The sequence below is a fragment of the Ornithorhynchus anatinus genome, chromosome 18, assembly GCF_004115215.2.
Source record: "Ornithorhynchus anatinus isolate Pmale09 chromosome 18, mOrnAna1.pri.v4, whole genome shotgun sequence".
NCBI lineage: Eukaryota > Metazoa > Chordata > Mammalia > Monotremata > Ornithorhynchidae > Ornithorhynchus > Ornithorhynchus anatinus.
In genome coordinates this window covers 34912056-34932272 of record NC_041745.1, presented here as the reverse complement: position 1 = coordinate 34932272, position 20217 = coordinate 34912056, and the positions used below count along the sequence as shown (strand labels likewise).

At 48.6% G+C, this 20217-nt stretch overlaps 1 protein-coding gene across 4 annotated transcripts in view; it reads left to right on the top strand.

Moving 5' to 3' along the window:
* Positions 1-20217, top strand: part of RBPJ (recombination signal binding protein for immunoglobulin kappa J region) — a 119061-nt gene that overhangs the window by 75869 nt on the left and 22975 nt on the right. For all 4 annotated transcript variants that reach the window (XM_029083401.1, XM_029083398.1, XM_029083400.1 and 1 more), the window contains one exon: positions 15535-15630. In XM_029083401.1, the coding sequence (XP_028939234.1) occupies positions 15535-15630 (96 nt within the window). The remainder of the gene's footprint in view (positions 1-15534; positions 15631-20217) is intronic.

The window sequence follows — 20217 nt, the reverse complement described above, 5'->3', positions numbered from 1 at the left end:
CCCTGTAACAGAGGTGCTTTTCAGTTTTGGGCTTCCGTCTTTAATTGAGGCTTTCTGGACACTCCAATAATACTTCCTTAATATTATTTTTAATCCCGTTGAATTTATATCCGCACCGTGCTCTGTAACCTGGATCGTTTTCAGAAGCGTTATTATTCTGAACACACCGCTCTACTCAGAAACTTCTGAGGCCGTTCAATTCCCTCCGCACCCAGCAGGACCTCCTCCTGTCCATTGGCATTTGTCCATATCCATAATATATTTATATTACTGCCTGTCTTCCCCTTTAGATTGTAAAGTTGACTGTGGGCAGGGAACGTGTCTACCAACTCTGTTATGTTGAACTCTCCCAAACGCTTAGTGCCATGTTCTGCATCCAGTAAATGCTCAGTAACACGACGGATTGATTGGCTTCACAGCTCTCCTCCAGCTTTCTCTTCTGGTACCTGCTCTCTTCCTCCACCCTGTGCTTCCCCTGAACAGTCCTTTCTCCTGTAGCTTGGTCTCGACTCTCCTACCTGGGTTTCATGCCCTTGACACCTGTTGGAAAGTCATAGCCTACAACCTTCAGTTCTGCCAGGTGACAGCCTTCCCCATCCGCAGTGCCCTCTGGAAAACTCACCTCCCCCAAGAAGCTTACCCCGACAAATTTACAACATCCATGGCCGTTGACCCCAATAGCCAGCATTTAGTGCTTAAGACTTATTAGAAGGATAGAGAAGCGGCATGGCCCAGTGGTTAGAGCATGGGCCCGGGTGTCAGAAGGTCATAGGTTCTAACGCAGACTCTGTCACGTGGGCCAGTCCCTTAACTTCTCTCTGCCTCAGTTTCCTCATGGGTAAAATAGGGATCAAGACCGTGAGCCCCATGTGGGGCAGGGATGGTGTCCAGCCCAATTATCTTCTATCTACCCCAGCTCTTCCAACGGCGCCTGGCATATAAGTGCTTAACAAATACCGTAGTAATAATACTAATAATTTCTTGCAGAATCTGTAAAATGGGGATTAAGACTGTGAGCCCCATGTGAGACATGGACTTTGGTTCAAGTTGATTAACTTGTATCTACCCTAGTGCTTAGAACAGCACCTGGCACATAGTAGGTGCTTACCAAGTGCCACTAAAGATAAATAATAATTATTACTGAGTTACAGATTTTGCAAGAAATAGAAGCCCCTCGATTCAGCACGGGACATAGACCAGAAGTTTTTTCCAAGATTCAAAGATGGCAGAAAAGGGCCAGATGCTACACAGATGGCAAGAGAAACTGGGCAGGGGGCAACAGGACAGGGTCGAAATGAAAGAGTGAGGCGGTGCGGTCTGAGGAGTCACCATAGTGTGAGCTGTCACGAAGGACTGGGAACAAAAGAAGAGGTGTTAAAACATGAAAATTCTGTGAAAGTGTTAGGAGTCACAGCTAGTTTTCTCTAATTGATAAGAAGGCACCATTAGCCCCTTTGCCTCCAAAAACATTTTATAGCGAATTGGCAAATGAAGTTAAACTTCAGACTTTTCTGCCTTTAAGAGAATGTCAGCTAAGAATGAGTTATATCTAAAAACTTATAAGAAATTTGACGTTTAAGACTGGCTCACCCTGTTTTGGAATTTCTCAAGTAATACCTGCAAAGAGCAGTGTGGCTTAGTGGAGAGATCATAGGGCTGAAAGTCAGGATGACCTAGGTATTAATCCCAGTTCCTCTACTTGTCTGCTGTGCGATCTTGGGAAAGTCACTCCACTACTCTGTGTCTGTTACCTCATCTGTAAAATGGGGATTAAAACTGTGGGCCCCATGTGAGACATGGACTTTTGTTCAAATCGATTAGCTCGTACCTACCCCGGTGCTTAGAACGGTGCCCGGCACATAGTAGGTGCTTAACAAGTGCCATTAAAAAAATGAGTATAGTGGTACTAAAGAAAATTTATTATGTGAATTAAGATTACAAGTAAATTGGAAAATCCAATTCCCAGCTAAATAAAGTGGTTGCTTGGTCATGGATGTATGGAATTTTGGTTAGTTACCCAACAATCTCTGTAGCTCTTAGCCAAAGTTCCGATATCCAGCCATTCGTATGCTATCAGTTCTGCCAGAACACATGTTTTCAGTTTGCATTATGGGTAGAACAAGATGGCCAAATTAGGAAATGTTGTTTCGGCAACAGGCACGTATCCGAGTACAGCACAGAAAGTGGTGTCGGGAAGCACTGGTCGTAAGCTCCCGGGCGATGTCAGGCACAGAGTGCAAGTGTTCCCTAAAGCGAGGTTCTGTCTCGACACAACTTCCGGGTTAGTCTAATTGGCTTTCGGTTGTCATGTTTGTGTTTTCGTCATTTTCCCAATACCTACTGGGCTTGCTTCGTACATTAAACATTTGTGTTAGATTGGTTAAGTATTCATCATTTTCCCAATGCCTACTGGGCTCGCTTTGACACGGTAAACGTTTGTGTTAGAACGGATATCGTGGTCCAGTGAAATTTTGTTCATTCGGTCACCACCAGGCCAGGGTTGAGAGACTTCCATCTCCCTGCTTCCTCTCCTTTGCTTCTCTACTACTTCCAGTGGAAGGCAGGCTGGGCTCTAACGAGGGAAGTGTTGGCTCAGTGCTTCGGTTTAGAAAGATTCAGCTGAGTTGAAAGCAGCAGAGCATGGGCAGAAACGGCAGGGCAGGAATTTGGGAGGGGTTGAGAAACACTGTAATTTCTGGCTGTCCTAAGAAGATGGATTAGACAGAAGGAGAAGCCAAAGCCCAAGGCTGGTGTGTATGTGTGTACTCGAACGTGAGCTCCTTGTGGACAGGGATGGTGCCTTTGAATTCTATAATCGTGTCTCCCAATGCTTAGTACAGTGCTCTTATAATGTTCTCTGGATCTGTCTCATCCACCCTGCAGCCGACTCCTCGCTCACAGTCTCCCTCGGGTCTGGAGCTCCCTCCCTGTTCACATCCTTTCATTCATTCATTCATTCATTCAATAGTATTTATTGAGCGCTTACTATGTGCAGAGCACTGTACTAAGTGCTTGGAATGTACAAATCGGTAACAGAGACAGTCCCTGCCCTTTGACGGGCTTGCAGTCTAATCGGGGGAGACAGACCGACAAGAACAATGGCAATAAATAGAATCATCTGACAGTCCATCACTCTCCCCACCTTCAGAATCCTCCTAAAATTCACATCTCCTCCAGGAAGGCCTTTTCTGACTAAGCCCTTTAGATCCCCTATCGACCTACGTCACTAAGTCGATTGTGCCCTTGACGATATAGCCCTTTAAGCACTTTGATACTCACCTCAGTTCCACAGTACTTATATAAATATTCTTCTCCCTAACCTCTTCTAATGTCTGTCCTCCCCGTAGACTGTAAGCTTCTTGGGGGCAAAAGCTGGTGCTCCCTTAATTCTTTCATGGCACTTATTAGCCTAAGTTAATTCTGGCCCGAGGGTGACAATATTGATGAACTTGTTCAAGCCCCCGAATGGGACACTGACTGATGCAGGTCTTGCGGTTTTGTAGTCCCAGGGCACTACCGTCCCACCATCCCGCTGAAGACCTTTGGATAGGCCTGATCCTCGATACCCTCTGTCCACTAATCTTGTAAAGGACCTGAACAGTTTGTTGACTCGGTGTGTGTTTAATGGAGGACATGGTATGAGAGTGTGCTGCCGGGATTGGGGATTGGGTTGCGATTTCTTCCCCCCACCCCGGGCCCATTTCAATCACCAGCATTTATAAGATGTTGACTCTGTGGAGAACTGTTCTAAGTAAGCACTTGAGAGAAGACAAGAGAATGAATGTACACCATCCCTGCCCTCAAGGAGCTTACTGTCGAGCAAATACGCAACTTTTAGACCTAGTGATTACGTTAATCGTAGCCCACCATCCTGCCTGTACCCAGCTCCTGACAATAGTAATAATAATAGTAATGATTATGGTATTTATTAAGCGCTTACTACATGCCAGGCACTGTATTAAGCGCTTGGGGAGATATAAGCTAATGGGATAGTCTCTTGTCCCACGTGGGGTTCACAGTCTCATGTATTTTTATTACCCTATTTATTTTGTTAATGAGATGTACATCCCCTTGATTCTATTTATTGCTATTGGTTTTGTCTGTCTGTCTCCCCCGATTAGACTGTAAGTGGGTAAGGATTGTCTTTCTGTTGCCGAATTGTACATTCCAAGTGCTTAGTACAGTGCCCTGCACGTAGTAAGTGGAATACTATTGAATGAATGAATGAGCCTCCGTTTCACAGTTGAGGTAACCGAGGCCCAGAAAAGTTAAGTGACTCGCCCGAGGACACATAGTGAAGCGGTGGAGCGGGGATTAGAACCCATAACCTTCTGACTCCCAGGCCCGTGCTCTGCACTTATGTTCCTGCGCTTACGTCTCTGCGGAGGAGAGGCAATTTGAAATTATTTGTCGTCTTTAGGCTCTCTGTCGGACCTTGGCGTTCTGCTGACTCTGCAGAGTGGTCCATAATTCCTGGAATCAACTTCCACTGTCGTCGGTGGGAGCGGTTCCTAAACGGCTGCCTCAGGGCCTTTTGAGGCCGTTTGTAGCCCGCTTGTCTGAAACAGCTGCCCGGAAGACTGGAAGTCACGTCTTGACTCAACACTGGCTTCCAGATACCTTGCTGTTTCTCTGGTATGACTGTAAAATTAGTTGTAGGGATTTGGACCAAGTTTGTCATCTGTTTCTCTCCTATAGTGGTGGAGCATAAAGCTAAAGAGTTCCGTCGACTCGAGCGCGGCCAGCCAAATCAAAATGCGGTGACATTTAAATGGATATATTTTGTCTCTTCACTGTGGCCCAGATAAAATCAGTAGTCCTGTAGCTCCCTTCCTAGGCATTCAAAGTAGTTGAGGGAGTTTAAGGGGGTCCATGAACACATGGTAGAAGGCTTAATTTTATTCTGTCCAGGTCACCTCTATCTGATAAATTGCCAAGATTGTTCATTCAATAGTATTTATTGAGCGCTTACTATGTGCAGAGCACTGTACTAAGCGCTTGGGATGAACAAGTCGGCAACAGATAGAGACGTTTGACGGGCTTACAGTCTAATCGGGGGAGACGGACAGACGAGAACAATGGCACTAAACAGCGTCAAGGGGAAGAACATCTCGTAAAAACAATGGCAACTAAATAGAATCAAGGCGATGTACAATTCATTAACAAAATAAATAGGGTAACGAAAATATATACAGTTGAGCGGACGGGTACAGTGCTGTGGGGATGGGAAGGGAGAGGTGGAGGAGCAGAGGGAAAAGGGGAAAATGAGGCTTTAGCTGCGGAGAGGTAAAGGGGGGATGGCAGAGGGAGTAGAGGGGAAAGAGGAGCTCAGTCTGGGAACGCCTCTTGGAGGAGGTGATTTTTAAGTAAGGTTTTGAAGAGGGAAAGAGAATCAGTTTGGCGGAGGTGAGGAGGGAGGGCGTTCCAGGACCGCGGGAGGACGTGACCCAGGGGTTGACGGCGGGATAGGCGAGACCGAGGGACGGTGAGGAGGTGGGCGGCAGAGGAGCGGAGCGTGCGGGGTGGGCGGTAGAAAGAGAGAAGGGAGGAGAGGTAGGAAGGGGCAAGGTGATGGAGAGCCTCGAAGCCTAGAGTGAGGAGTTTTTGTTTGGAGCGGAGGTCGATAGGCAACCACTGGAGTTGTTTAAGAAGGGGAGTGACACGCCCAGATCGTCTCTGCAGGAAGATGAGCCGGGCAGCGGAGTGAAGAATAGACCGGAGCGGGGCGAGAGAGGAGGAAGGGAGGTCAGAGAGAAGGCTGACACAGTAGTCTAGCCGGGATATAACGAGAGCCCGTTAATAGTAAGGTAGCCGTTTGGGTGGAGAGGAAAGGGCGGATCTTGGCGATATTGTAGAGGTGAAACCGGCAGGTCTCGGTAACGGATAGGATGTGTGGGGTGAACGAGAGGGACGAGTCAAGGATGACACCGAGATTGCGGGCCTGCGGGACGGGAAGGATGGTCGTGCCATCCACGGTGACGGAGAAGTCTGGGAGCGGACCGGGCTTGGGAGGGAAGATGAGGAGCTCAGTCTTGCTCACGTTGAGTTTTAGGTGGCGAGCCGACATCCAGGTGGAGACGTCCCGGAGGCAGGAGGAGATGCGAGCCTGAAGGGAGGGGGAGAGGACAGGGGCGGAGATGTAGATCTGCGTGTCATCTGCGTAGAGATGGTAGTCAAAGCCGTGAGAGCGGATGAGTTCACCGAGGGAGTGAGTGTAAATGGAGAACAGAAGAGGGCCAAGAACTGACCCTTGAGGAACTCCAACAGTTAAAGGATGGGAGGGGGAGGAGGCTCCAGCGTAGGAGACCGAGAATGATCGGCCAGAGAGGTAAGAGGAGAACCAGGAGAGGACAGAGTCCGTGAAGCCAAGGTGAGATAAGGTATGGAGGAGGAGGGGATGGTCGACAGTGTCAAAGGCAGCAGAGAGGTCAAGGAGGATCAGAATGGAGTAGGAGCCATTGGATTTGGCAAGAAGGAGGTCATGGGTGACCTTAGAGAGAGCAGTCTCGGTAGAGTGGAGGGGACGGAAGCCAGATTGGAGGGGGTCTAGGAGAGAATGGGAGTTAAGGAATTCTAGACATCGATTGTAGACGACTCGTTCTAGGATTTTGGAAAGGAAGGGTAGTAGGGAGATAGGACGATAACTGGAGGGGGAAGTGGGGTCAAGAGCGGATTTTTTTAGGATGGGGGAGACGTGGGCATGTTTGAAGGCAGAGGGGAAAGAGCCATTGGAGATTTGAGTGGTTAAAAATAGAAGTTAAGGAAGGGAGGAGGGCAGGGGCGACGGTTTTAAGAAGGTGAGAGGGAATGGGGTCCGAGGTGCAGGTGGAGGGGGTGGCACTTGCGAGGAGGGAGGAGATCTCCTCTGAGGATACTGCAGGGAAGGATGGGAAAGTAGGGGAGGGGGTTGTTGGGGGGGAGGGGAGAGGCGGAGGGGTGACTTTGGGGAGCTCAGACCTGATCGTGTGGAAGGCAAGATTGTGCCTTCCCAATCCCATTCTGCCCCAGTCGCTTATTGGGATTCTCAACTGTCTGATCTCTTATTACGGCCCATCTCACACACCTCTCACACACACAAGGAAGCAGCGGGGCTCAGTGGAAAGAGCCCGGGCTTGGGAGTCACAGGTCATGGGTTCGAATCCCAGCCCTACCACTTGTCAGCTGCGTGACTGTGGGCAAGTCACTTCACTTCTCTGTACCTCAGTTCCCTCATCTGTAAAATGGGGGATTAAGACTGTGAGCCTCACGTGGGATAGCCTGATGCCCCTGTATATCCCCCAGCACTTAGAACAGTGCTCTGCACATAGTAAGCGCTTAACAAATACCAACATTATTATTATTAAATGTTGTCATAATGGAGTCACTAGAAATCTAAAGTGTTCCAGAGATGAAGAAGGGAGCAAAATGGGCCTCTGGTCCACTTCTACCCACCTTGCTTCTAAAACCTGGCTGGGACATCATCGGAACCAGGGATGTAGCTGTTTCTTGTGGTTGTTGGATCATGCCATCCTCTCTAGACAGCTTCTCGCCATAGGAAGTTAAAACTGGTAAGAAAAATAAACCCTAGTCCTTGGAGGATGGATGCTCTAATCACCTTTGAAATCCGGCCCGTCTCAAATATGATATTCTCTTTCCTTGGAGAACTAGTCACGTGTCAAAGCAAAATCATAATAGCACTTGGAGAAAAGCCGATTAATTTGCAGAATTTAAAATAGTCAGATTTTCCTCTGTCACTGATTTGTCAATCTTCTCAAGATTTTCTGGAACTCTCTTCAATACATATAATAATGTAATGTTGGTATTTGTTAAGCGCTTACTATGTGCCGAGCACTGTTCTAAGCGCTGGGGTAGACATAGGGGAATCAGGTTGTCCCACGTGGGGCTCACAGTCTTAATCCCCATTTTAAAGATGGGGGAACTGAGGCACAGAGAAGTTGTGACTTGCCCACAGTCACACAGCCGACAAGTGGCAGAGTTGGGATTCGAACTCATGAGCCCTGACTCCAAAGCCCGGGCTCTTTCCACTGAGCCACGCTGCTTATTGTATTGTATGTATGTACATATATGTATTGTACATATGTATACATATGTATAGAGCCTCAAGTATTCGAGGCTTCCACTATCACTCTTGAAAGACTATCCTACTGTCCTCGGGACTGCGAGGACTTCCTTTATGAAACAGCGTGGCCTAATGGATAGAACACGGGCCTAGCAGCCAGAGGACGTGGGTTCTTATCCCACCTCTGCTGCTTATCTACCGCGGGCATCTCACTTAATTTACCTGTGCCTCAATTACTTCATAATAATAATCAGTATCATAGTACTTTCTAAGCGCTTACTATGTGCCAAGCACCGTTCTGAGTGCTGAGGTAACTACAGGGTAATCAGGCTGGACACTGTCCCTGTCCGACATGGGGTTCGCACTCTAAATCCCCTCTTGACAGACGAGGCAACTGAGTCTCAGAAAAGCCAGGTGTGATTAAAATGGATTAAGACCGTGAGCCCCACGCGGGACAGGAATTGTGTCCTAACCTAACCTGACAGCCTTGTATCTACCTCAGCATTCAACAAATGCCATAAAAAAAGATGCAATTTACAGAAGTAGTCAAAGTCCCTTTTTTAGTTTTAGGGAACAAAATCCTCATTGATACAACCAGTCAATATTATTTGGTATGAATGTCGTTCGGTCGTAATCGTGGATGAGCTTTATAATCATTTGGTATTTGTTAAGTGCTTACTGTGTCCCGAGCACTGTTCTAAGCGCTGGGTAGATACAAGGCCATCAGGTTGTCCCATCTGGGGGTCACAGTCCTAATCCTCATTTTCCAGATGAGGTAACTGAGGCCCAGAGAAGTTGTGACTGGCCCGAGGTCACACAGCTGATAAGTGGCGGAGGCGGAATTTGAACCCATGACCTCTGACTCCCAAGCCCGGGTTCTTTCCACTGAGCCAGGCTGCTTCTCTGATAATAATGGTGGTATTTATTAAGCGCTTACTATGTGCAAAGCACTGTTCTAAGCGCTGGGGTAGATACAGGGTTATCAGGTTATCCCACGTGAGGCTCACAGTCTTAATCCCCATTTTAGAGATGAGGTAACTGAGGTACAGAGAAGTGAAATGACTTGCCCCCAGTCACACAGCTGCCAAGTGGCAGGGCTGGGATTCGAACCCATGACCTCTGACTCCCAAGCCCGGGCTCTTGCCACTGAGCCACGCTTATCCCATCTTGAGAAAGCTCAGCCCACGTCAGAACCTTGCACAGGCTGAAAGAGGGCTCCGCTTTGGGCCCAGCCTGAATCGAGACCCCCATTTTGGGGGCTCGGGTCTGGATGGGACTAGAAAAGGGCATAGACCTAACTTTCGGGGGGGACGCAGCTATGAATGGTTCCCTCGGGCACGGGTGACCGTCCCGGTGGAACGTCAGTCGATCACCCAGCGATATTTATTGGGCGCTTGCTGTGTGCAGAGCGCCGTACTAAGCGCTTGGGAAAGGACAATATGGCAGAGTTGGTAGGCACCATCCTACCCGTAAAGGAGCTTCCAGTCTACAAGGAGAGACAGAAATTAGAGAAGCAGCGTGGCTCAGTGGCAAGAGCCCGGGCTTGGGAGTCAGAGGTCATGGGTTCGAACCCCAGCCCTGCCACTTGGCAGCTGTGTGACTGTGGGCCAGTCACTTGACTTCTCGGTGCCTCAGTTCCCTCTTCTGTAAAATGGGGATTAAGACTGTGAGCCTCACGTGGGACAACTCTCCCACGTAGATGATCCTGTATCTACCCCAGCGCTTAGAACAGTACTCTGCACATAGTAAGCGCTTAACGAATATCAACATTATTATTATTATTTATTTATATTGAAATGCATTACAGTTAGGGGAAATGGCAGGATATGTACATAAGTGCTGTGGTAAGGTGGTTGTGGGCCAGCAATGTGTGTGTTTGTATTGTGGTGCCCTGCACGCAGTAAGTGCTCAATAAATTGATTGTGAATATTGGGTGCATAGGTGATGAAGACAGGAGAATGGGGAGGGGCAGTGAGGGCTCAGTTGACAAAGAGCTCTTGGAGGAGGTGTGATTTTAGGAGGGCTTTGAACGCGGGGAGGGAGGAGGTGAGTCAGATGTGAGGAGGTCGGGTGTTCCTCTCCAAAGGTAGGATGTGGGCAAGGGGTTGGTGGCAGAACAGACCAGGTGGAGGTCCGGGGAGTAGGTGGTCGTTAGAGGAGTCAAGTGTGTTGGCTGAGTTGGAGGAGAGCTACTGGGACAGGCAGCGTGGCTCGGTGGAAAGGGCCCGGACTTGGGAGTTAGAGACCATGGGCTCGAATCCCCGCCCTGCCACGTGTCAGCTGGGTGACTGTGGGCAAGTCACTGTGCCTCAGTGACCTCATCTGTTCAACGGGGATTAAGACTGTGAGCCTCACGTGGCATCACCTGATTACCCTGTAAATCTACCCCGGCGCTTAGAACAGTGCTCTGCACCTAGTAAGCGCTTAACAAATACCGACCTATTATTATTATTATTCCAAGAGTATGGACGCACTTCGCGTCATCGCCGCAGAACCAAGATGGCTCTGGAAGAGTGGGTTGGGTTTGGCTTCCGTCCGGCTTGACCCACCCCGAGGCGGGCTGTCCTAAGCCCGTGCACGTCTTACCCAACACCACGTAGTCGTTGCCTGACGTTTTGTGTTATTGTCTGTCTCCCCGTTTTAGACTGTGAGTCCGTCGTTGGGCAGGGACCGTCTCTATCTGTTGCCGAATTGTCCGTTCCAAGCGCTTAGTACAGTGCTCTGCACCCAGTGAGCGCTCCATAAATAGGATCGAATGAGTGAATGAATTCTCCTCACAGTCTGATCTCTCCTCATTCGGAGGTAGAATTGCCAGTAGACCTGTCGTGGTTTTGAAAATTCTGGGTGGGGTTTTTTGGGGAGTTTTTTCTCCTGGTCTGGGAATTCAGATGAAAATGATTGCCATGGGGGAGGCTCATTCTCCTAAGGACCTGGTGGCGCAACTCTGTGGCACCCCCCAAAAAATCCATGCTTACGTTATATATAGTAGATCATTAGGTGGGTGGAATAGGATCGTACTTAGACGACGTAAGCTCCTTTATAATTTAGCGTTCGTGATCTTTGTCCTTTTAGAGGCTCTGTTGTGTTTAGCTTTTCTCGTCTACCTGACAAGATATTACCAGAATCCATTGAAGCAGGATTTTCTGGTGCCATCTGCTAGGGGTGCAGTCTGCTTGTACACGTACATAACTTGGGGTTGAGTTTCTTTTTTAAAGTAACCTCTCACGGGTTTGTAGTTTTGCCTTTCAAAACCATTCGGTTTTGAGGATCCCACTGAGCTCACTCTGGGGCACGGAGCTCGTCTTTGAGGAAGAATGTCTATTTTCATAGCCCTGTCAAAAAGAGAAAAAAGCATACCTATTTGAGAGGCCTCCTTCACGGAGAATCGCCCCAGCCCTTTTTTGTGGCTCACGAAGGTGTTAAGTAAACTTCACGGTAGACTTCCTAGCAACACCAGGTGTTCTTCCAAGCTGAGCGAGCCGCATAAAGCTGGATAATCACCGTGCTAGCGACTCCCAAATATCTGGAGGATTTAGTTCTGGAACATCAAGGCCGCAAGTAGGGACAGGACACCTGAATCCCCCTGCCTCCCCAACAGGCAGATCCTTCTCTTCGTGTTTTCCTCCTTCGAGTGAACGGATGGATTTTAGTCTCTCTCCTCGAGACCTTTCAGCACCGAGGAAAATAGCCTCGGGTCTGGGAGAGGAGAGAGCCGGTGCCAGAGCTGGAACACATTTCTGCATTTGGGGCCCTTGCACGAAGCTCTGTGCCCTCTCTGTCCCTCTCTCCTTCCTCTTCCCTTGGCATCCCCAGCAAGATGATGTTGCACACGATGTCGTCGGTGCCCTTTCATCCTCTTTCACCTTCTCCTCCTCTTCGCCCACGCTAGGGGAGAGGCTGTTGCCCCAGAGCCTCTAAACTGTCAGCTCGTCCTCTGGGCTCAGAACTCATTGTGTGCAGGGAATGGGCCTGTTTATTGTTATAGTGTCCTCTCCCAAGCGCTCAGTATAGTAAGTAAGCGCTCAGTGAAGATGATCGATTGACTGACCGACTGACTCTAGCAGAGATCCATCTCCTCCTGGCCCGGGGAGCTCCAGCAAGCTGCCTCCCCGTGGGACACCGGGGGAAAAGGCCTGGAAGACAGTCAGGAGTCCCCGTGCCTTCAGTCCTCTTGGCGGGATGCCCGGCGCCGTGCTGCAAGGAAGGCGGGCAGGGGGCGGGCCCAGGGCTGCCTCGAGTGCCACCCTGAGGGACGGGGGATGACCGTGATGGGTCCCTCTTGAAACCCGCAAGAGACCCAACGCCAGGGTCGGGGAGAGCCGTTAAGGCCGAGACCCGATCTTTCAATCGAGACTACCTCCTTTCCGTTGTTACGTTCCGCTCTGCCGGCGATCCCTGGGCTCTTTCCCGGGAGGCATCTTAGTCCTCAAGCGTTTGGTACAGAGCATGTTGTACAGTGGCCTGCACACAGTGAGCACTCACTAGATCCCATCGATTGATCGTAGGTTTCCGGGAGAGGCCTGGACCTCCTCCATTAGAGGCCGTGTTTCTCGGTGCCCGGGGCGTGAGGGAGCTGCTCGTGTCGGTTCCAGTCTGGGGGCCCAACAGGACTAGGTGGCAACCATCAAGCTGGAATGGCAAGATGCACCGGGCACTAGGCGCCCCTCTGTTCGCACTGCGGGTAGGCGCAGAGGGTCTCTCGGCCCCGGAGCCTCACCGACGGAACCCGTGCAGTAGCTTCTTGCATCCCCTCCCTTTCGGCCACAAAAGTGTGGGTGTTGAGGAGAGAATTTGTCAGCTTCCTCTCTGCTCTCCTTTCTACCCGGCCCCTCCTCCTTTCTCCCAGAATGAAGTGCAGTGTCCAGTTTTACATGAACACCAATGTCCTATCAGCAGAGGAGGATAAATTGAGTTTTAAAAACAGAATATATACCTTTTCTCATCTATTTTGATAGCCTGTTTTTTAGAAACAGATACTTTTCCCTATTTTGTGGGAGTAGGTAGCCCTTTCCCCCCGACCCCCACTTTATTCTGGATGGGTTACAATGATAACTCCTAAGGATCCAGTTTGCTTCTCAACTCGTGAGCCCCAAGGAACGTCCCCCCGACCCCAGTCAGCAAAATCAAGGTTTTCTGCCTCAGTTCATGAGCTCAAAATGGCTACATCCAGTGGGGAACATCAAGTGCCAGGCCCAGAGACAGTTTGCTTTTGCTGTCTGCTTTTCTCTCCACTAGCTACTTTTTTTTCCCTATAATGGTGTTTGTTAAATACTTACCCTGTGCCAGGCACTGTACTAAGTGCTGGGGTAGATACAAACTAATCACCTTGGACCCAGTCTGTGTCCCGTGTGAAGCTCTACAGGCTTAATTCCCATTTTATAAATGAGACAACTGAGGCCGAGAGAAGTTAAACAACTGGCCTGAGGTCACACAGCCGACAAGTAGCAGAGGCAGGATTCGAACCGAGGTCCTTCGATTTCCCAAGCCCGTGCTCTTTCCATTAGTCTCGTTTCTTCTCAGCTAGGCATGGAAACTGTGGTATTCTGAGCGAAAAGGCCTCCTTCCGAGAACTTTCCCTCTGTTTCAGGACGGTGGCTGGAGCAGGCTTCTGCACTCTCCCCAAGCTCCGTGTTTTTCCCCAACTAGCCTCCCTTTTCGCAGCCTGCCTTTCCGCCCCGCTGCGTGGAACAGCGGAAGACTTGTTTCGCTGTGCTCACGGCCGGTGGCGGGGGCTGCCGTCCCATTCGGGCAGCCGTATTTATGGCTCTGCCGGTTGTCTGCCGTGTGATCTTGGGCAAATTACTAAACTTCACACTGCCTCAGTTTCCTCATCTGTAAAATGGGGATTCAATGCCTGTTTTCCCTTTTACTCAGACTGTAAGCCCAAAGCGGGACAGAGATTGTATTTGACCTAACTTGTATCTACCCCAGTGCTTAGAAGGGTGCTTGGTACATCGTGAGCACTTAAGAAATACCATAATGATGATAATAGCTGTGCACTTACTGTGTGCAGAGAACTGTACTAAATAGTTGGGAGAATATAATACGACAAAATCGGTAGGCATGCTCCTTGCCCACCAGGAACTTCTAGTAGATGGGGGAGATGGATATTAAAATAAATTAAGGATTTGTAATAAGTGCTGTGGAGCCGAGGGTGAGGTGAATATCACGTCCTTAAAGGGCATAGGTCCGAAGGGCATAGGTGACCCAGGAAGGAAGGGAGTAGGGGAAATGAGGACTTAGCTGGGGAAAGCCTCTTGGAGGAGATGGGAGTTTAATAAGGCTTTGAAAATGAGGACAATGGCGGTCAGTCGTTTATGAAGGGGGACGGAGTTCAAGACCAGAGAGAGGATGTGGGCAAGGGGTCGGTGGCAAGAGAGGTGAGTTTGAGATACAGTGAGTCGGTTGGTGTTAGAAGAGCAAAGTATATGGGCCCTTTGACCCTAAGACTGAATCTCACTGTTTGTGCTCCTCGAAAGGGAGCATCTGATTACTCTGATCTTTAGGGGATAGATAGATTAGATAGATAGATTAGATAGATAGATAGATAGATAGATAGATAGATAGATAGATAGATAGATAGATAGATAGATAGATAGAGAACCATCACAACCTTTACTGTCCCATTGATGCTGCTGGTTTTTTCAGAGCAGGAGAGAATTGTACCCAGCAGGACCATTCTGCCCCAGTGTGGCCTAGTGGAGAGAATGTGCGACTTTGTGATCTTGAGCAGGTCACTTAATCTTTCTGGGTCTCAATTTCTTCATCCGTAAAATGGGAATAAGATAAATTACAAGCCCCAAATGGGACAACCTCTGATCTCATGACCTTGGTCTACCCCAGCACTCAGCACATAGTAAGTTCTTCATAAATGCCCCCTTTAGATGTTCCTAAAGAAAAGAAAATTTCAGTCCATACCCCACATGAGGCTCACAGGTTTAATCCCCATTTTACTGATGAGGTGACCGAGGCATGGAGAAGCGACGTGACTTGCCGAAGGTCACACAGCGGACAAGTGGGATAGCTGAGATTAGAACCCAGGTCCTCTGACTCCCAAATCTGTGCGCTATCTACTGAGCCCCTCTGCTTCTCTTCCTTGAACTAAACACCCTCCTTCTGCGCGGTGCCCCAGGCAGAATGCTCTGCCATGCTGCTTTACTGTGGACGGACTACAATTTGAGGCACTCTCCCCTGCCTCTGTTCTCCCTAAACATAATAACTTTCATATTGTCTGCCGGCCCAGTAGACCTTGCACAATGTCAGCACAGGGTATATCCTCCCCAGGACTCTCTTTGACAGTGGCAACGGGATACTTAGGGAACTGTATGATGTCTGAAATATTTTGAAAGTTCAGAATTTGCCACACTCAATTAAAATTGTGTCTCTCTATGTTGAGGCACATTATTTGCCTGTCTTAAAGGCGACAGTCGTATCTGAAACTTCTTCTCTGTAACGATCTTTTTGTTTGATTTTAGGGAAGCAATGAGAAATTATCTAAAAGAGCGGGGTGATCAAACAGTACTAATCCTCCATGCAAAAGTTGCACAGAAGTCTTATGGAAATGAAAAACGGTAAGGTAACCTGTTTTGTGAACAGGGAAAATTACTTTCTGAATGTTAAATGTGGAACAGTTCCTTTTGATAGTATGTAGCTATTTAATATAACATTAAACAAGAGGGAACTTTATTGTAAAAGAATCAGAACGTGCTTTTCAGTCAAGTGAAATTGCTATAATATAGTGTGTGATTTTTAAAAAATTATTTGGTGGTGGATAACATTCTGCTATCTTCTTTCACATATTCAGACCCAGTTTGAGTCTCGGATGGTGTTTAAGCATTTGCTCTGTGCCAGGCACTGTTCTAAGCGCTGGGGTAAATACTAGTGCTTCTGTTGTGCTTTTGAACATAGCAGGAGCCTAATATATTGTGATGAAAAGCTTGGACTGGATAACCCAAAACCACAGATAATCCATACAGCGACTTGTGGAGTATACAGATCAGATCACTCTTCCTTAATTTCCATTTCAACTTATAAATACACTTTATAATAATAATAATAATGTTGGTATTTGTTAAGCGCTTACTATGTGCAGAGCACTGTTCTAAGCGCTGGGGTAGACACAGGGGAATCAGGTTGTCCCACATGGGGCTCACAGTCTTAATCCCCATTTTACAGATGAGGGAACTGAGGCACAGAGAAGTTGTGACTTGCCCACAGTCACACAGCTGACAAGTGGCAGAGCTGGGATTTGAACTCATGAGCCCTGACTCCAAAGACCGTGCTCTTTCCACTGCGCCACGCTGTCAACTGTAGGCAAAATGCTAGGTTGGGCACTTGGAGGTCATATAAGGGACATGGTTTTTTTCCCTCGAGGAACTTCAAGTCTAAGAGCAAAGGGAACTGAGGATCTTTCCATCTCGAGGAAAAATGTTAAGCAAGTGAACGACTCCTTTTGGGTTCTGCTGGTCCACTACACCCCAAGGTGTTCTTGTGAAAACGGACCTCGTCCATAAAGTGGTTTCCTCCCTTGCCAGACGATTAAAAATGAAACGACGTTTAATCACAGTGCTCGTGCCACTACAGAAGTACGATAATAAGTAGCATCCGTCTCTGAGGTGTATTGTCCTTGGTCGGCACGAGCCGGCCAGTCCTGGAAAATGTCATCCTCTCTCTCCTACCCCCGGGAATGCAGGTGATCACTGGGTTGCGGGGCTGAACGGGAACTGAAATGGAAGTGTAATTCCTTCGGTTATCTGTAGCTCCCGGAACTTCTGGAAATCACTTTCAAAGTAGTTTACAGTCCTCATCCTAGGGTGCAGATTTTGCTTAGGAGAGGAAAAAAATAGTTCATGTCTCCTGGAAAAGAAAAAAGACTCCGAGGCCCTGCGGTGGTTGGGAGGGCAAGCTAGTTTTTCCCTGATCTCGCTCTCTCTCTCTCCCTCGCTCCCACTTTCTCTCTTTCTTTCTCCCTCCTTCTCTCTGTCTTGCACTCTCTCTCTCTCTCACCAAGTTTCGACCTGTGTACTCTGGGAAAGAAAGAAGATCTTCCTCTCATGGAGCGACTCACATTTGCTGAAGCCCCAAATCCTTTATTATACCTTTTTTTTTATCTCTTTAACCCTCAGAAGCTTTACTTGTAGTTTTTGTTCATCTTCTGGCTTTTAAGACATTTGTCCTAAATCAGTGTTCCTGGTTTAGGCAGCTGTTTAAGACCACGTGGCAGCCCTCAGACTGAGAGATCCCCCTTGGGGAACAGGGATCGGGTTTTGAAGTTCTTCGAAGGGGCAGAGCCCAGAGGGGCTTTTCTGAAGGGAAGAAGTGTAAAATCTGGTGTTTTAGGAGGAGGGAAGAAGGAAAAGGCCACCGGATCCCATTAGGATCGTGAGACAGATCAACACTAGCCACTGGCCCAAGAGGAGAAAAAGAAGTGGGGCTAATTAAGAGGGTCCCCCAAATCCTATACCCAGCAGAGCAACTGAATCCCTTCTTCCAGAAGGCAGCAGACCCCCGGCCAGGTCCCCTAGAGGAAAGCAGTGGGTGAAGGGAGAGGGCAAATGGTTGGGACTGTATGACACCAACAGCAACCGAGATGATCTTCAAATGTTAATTGACACATCTCTCTCTGCTCCTCACAAACCTCAAGGGGCCACTTATTTTGCTCAGTATTAAGCACAAACCCCGTTTCCATTGGGATCAAGACTTTTCACCTGCCACGCCCCAAGTCGTCCTCTTCGCTCCTTCCGTGTACACCTTCTATTAATAATAGTAATTATGGTGCCTGTTAAGTGATTACTACGAGCCAAGCACAGTTCTGAGAGCTGGGGTAGATACAAGTTAATCAGGTTGGGCACAGTCCATGTCCCACATTGGGCTCACACTCTTAATCCCCATTTTTTACAGATGAGGTAACTGAGGCCCATTGAAGTGACTTAAGTTGTCAAGGTCACGTCGCAGGCAAGTGGTGGGTCTAGGATTAGAACCCGTGACCCTCTGACTCCCAGGCCCTGCTCTATCCACTATACTATGCTGCCTCTCTACAACCCTCTGCTGAAACCAGGGATCGAACCAGGGAGCATTAGATCTTCAGTCTGACGCTCTCCCAGCTGAGCTCTTTCGGCTGAGTCCTTCTAACTGACTGTACCTCGCTGAAGACTCTCTTGCCTCTCGACCCGTTACCCTCCCCATCTTAGCGTGGAACTCTCCTGCCTTCAACTCGACCAGGCCACCCTTTTCCCCAGCCCACCTCCTCCAGGAATTCTTTACCTGATTAATTTCACCAGCCCCAAGCTGCATCAGCCTGCCAGCCCCCCTTGGCAATTTTGCACGTACACCCGTATCCTCCTCATCAGCGGTATTTATTGAGCACTTACGGTGTGCAGAGCATCAGCATTTGGATTGATGATATCATTTATGTCTCACTCTCTCCCCATCATTCGATTGTAAACTTCTGGCTGGTAGGGACCGTCTCTCTTCCGTGGAACTCTCCTAGTAATGCTCTCTGCCCACACTTAGCACTCAAATAATACTGATGACTGAAAGAAAAGCCAGTCATTTTGATGTTGATTGAACATCTACTGTGTGCCGAGCACTGTATTAAGTGTTTGGGAGAGTGTAGTAGAGCTGGTCGGCACGATCGCTGCCGTGAGAGAGTTTGCAATCTAAGATAGGAGAAACAGCAAAATGTAAGGCTGCGTTCTTAAGTGATGTGGGGTGAGTATCAAAGGGTTTGGGAGGGATACAGACACAAGTGATGCAGAAGGGAGAAAGAAGGGAGTGGGGGATGAGAGGTTAGTGAGGGAAGGATGAGATACAAATCTTGGAAGAGATACGAATTTAGTAGGGTTTTGAGGATGGGGCAGTTTTAGTTAGTCGGCCACGAACAAGGAGGGAGTCGAGGCCGGCGGGAGGACGCGAGCAAGGGCTCGACGGCAAGTAGGCCGGCAACAGAGGAGCCACGTGCGCCGGCTGGGGCGTCGTGGGAGAGGAGCAGGGTTAGATAGACGAAAACTATCTCTAATAAAAGAAAACTAGAAATGTAGAGGAGACAACTGTGCAGACTAGCAGACCCGTGCATGGAAATAAATCAGCTCAGAACTAAAATAAATCAAGGGTTAGCTGACTCCAGATTGGCCATAAATCAAAAAGGCCACCCAGGGAAATGACATTGTGCTTCTTCAGGCCAACAGTGCTCCCTGCCAGCAAATACACGATCACAGTGACACTGACCCCTTGCTGCTGGTCAAAACAGGAAAGAGTTCTGTGACTTGGCCAAGTAACGTTTTATGATCTACCAGCCGCGGCTCAGTTTCTGCCTGGGCCCCGGTCCTGGGTCGTAGGCCTCCCTTTTAATCAATCAGTCTAATTAGGAAGGAGAACAGAACTGAGGCGTAGGGAAGTTAAGTGACTTGCCTAAAGGCACACAGCAGACAGGCAGCGTGGTGGGATTAGAACCCAGATCCTCTGATTCCCAGGCCCGTACTCTTTCCGCTAGGCCTTGCTGCTTCCCACCATGGATGGGAAGTTGTTTGGGAATGAAGGAACTTTCTTCCAGCAACACACATATGTCTGGCTAGAAGGGGATGTGCCGTAGGAAGGAATAGTCATATACGTACCCCCCCCCAGTGCCCATCGAGGCCTATGTGCTAAAGACGAAGTCTGTCCTAAATGTAACCCCTGTATTGTAAGGGAACTATTGGTGCTGGTTGGATGGGGTGGGGTTCCTTTATGCCACTCACACTGGCCCCGACTGTGGATTCCCTACTGCGGGGACGGGCTCGGGGGGCGCTCCGGGCTCCCCAAAGCACTTCACGCTGCTGGAACCCCCCCCCCCCCCAGTTAAAGCCAGTGACGTGGGCACACGGCCAGAGGAGACCACATCCTCTCTCTTCATTAGCTCCCACTGAAGGTGTTAAAAGATTTGTGAGCAAAGGAGAAACCTCTGAGCCGTTTTTACAACACTATCTTAGGCTTTAACTGGTGAAATCTGTTTTCATTCATTTTGAAGTTGGGCATTTTTGACAGGGAGGAAAGTGGGGAGAAATCCTATTTTTTTTTTTTTTTAAGCAAAAAGATTCCAGTTGTGTGAAACAAAAACCGTGAGAGACCTCCTTTTTATGTATTGGCACTGCTTCAACTTGCTCCCTGAAGGAAAGTCATCC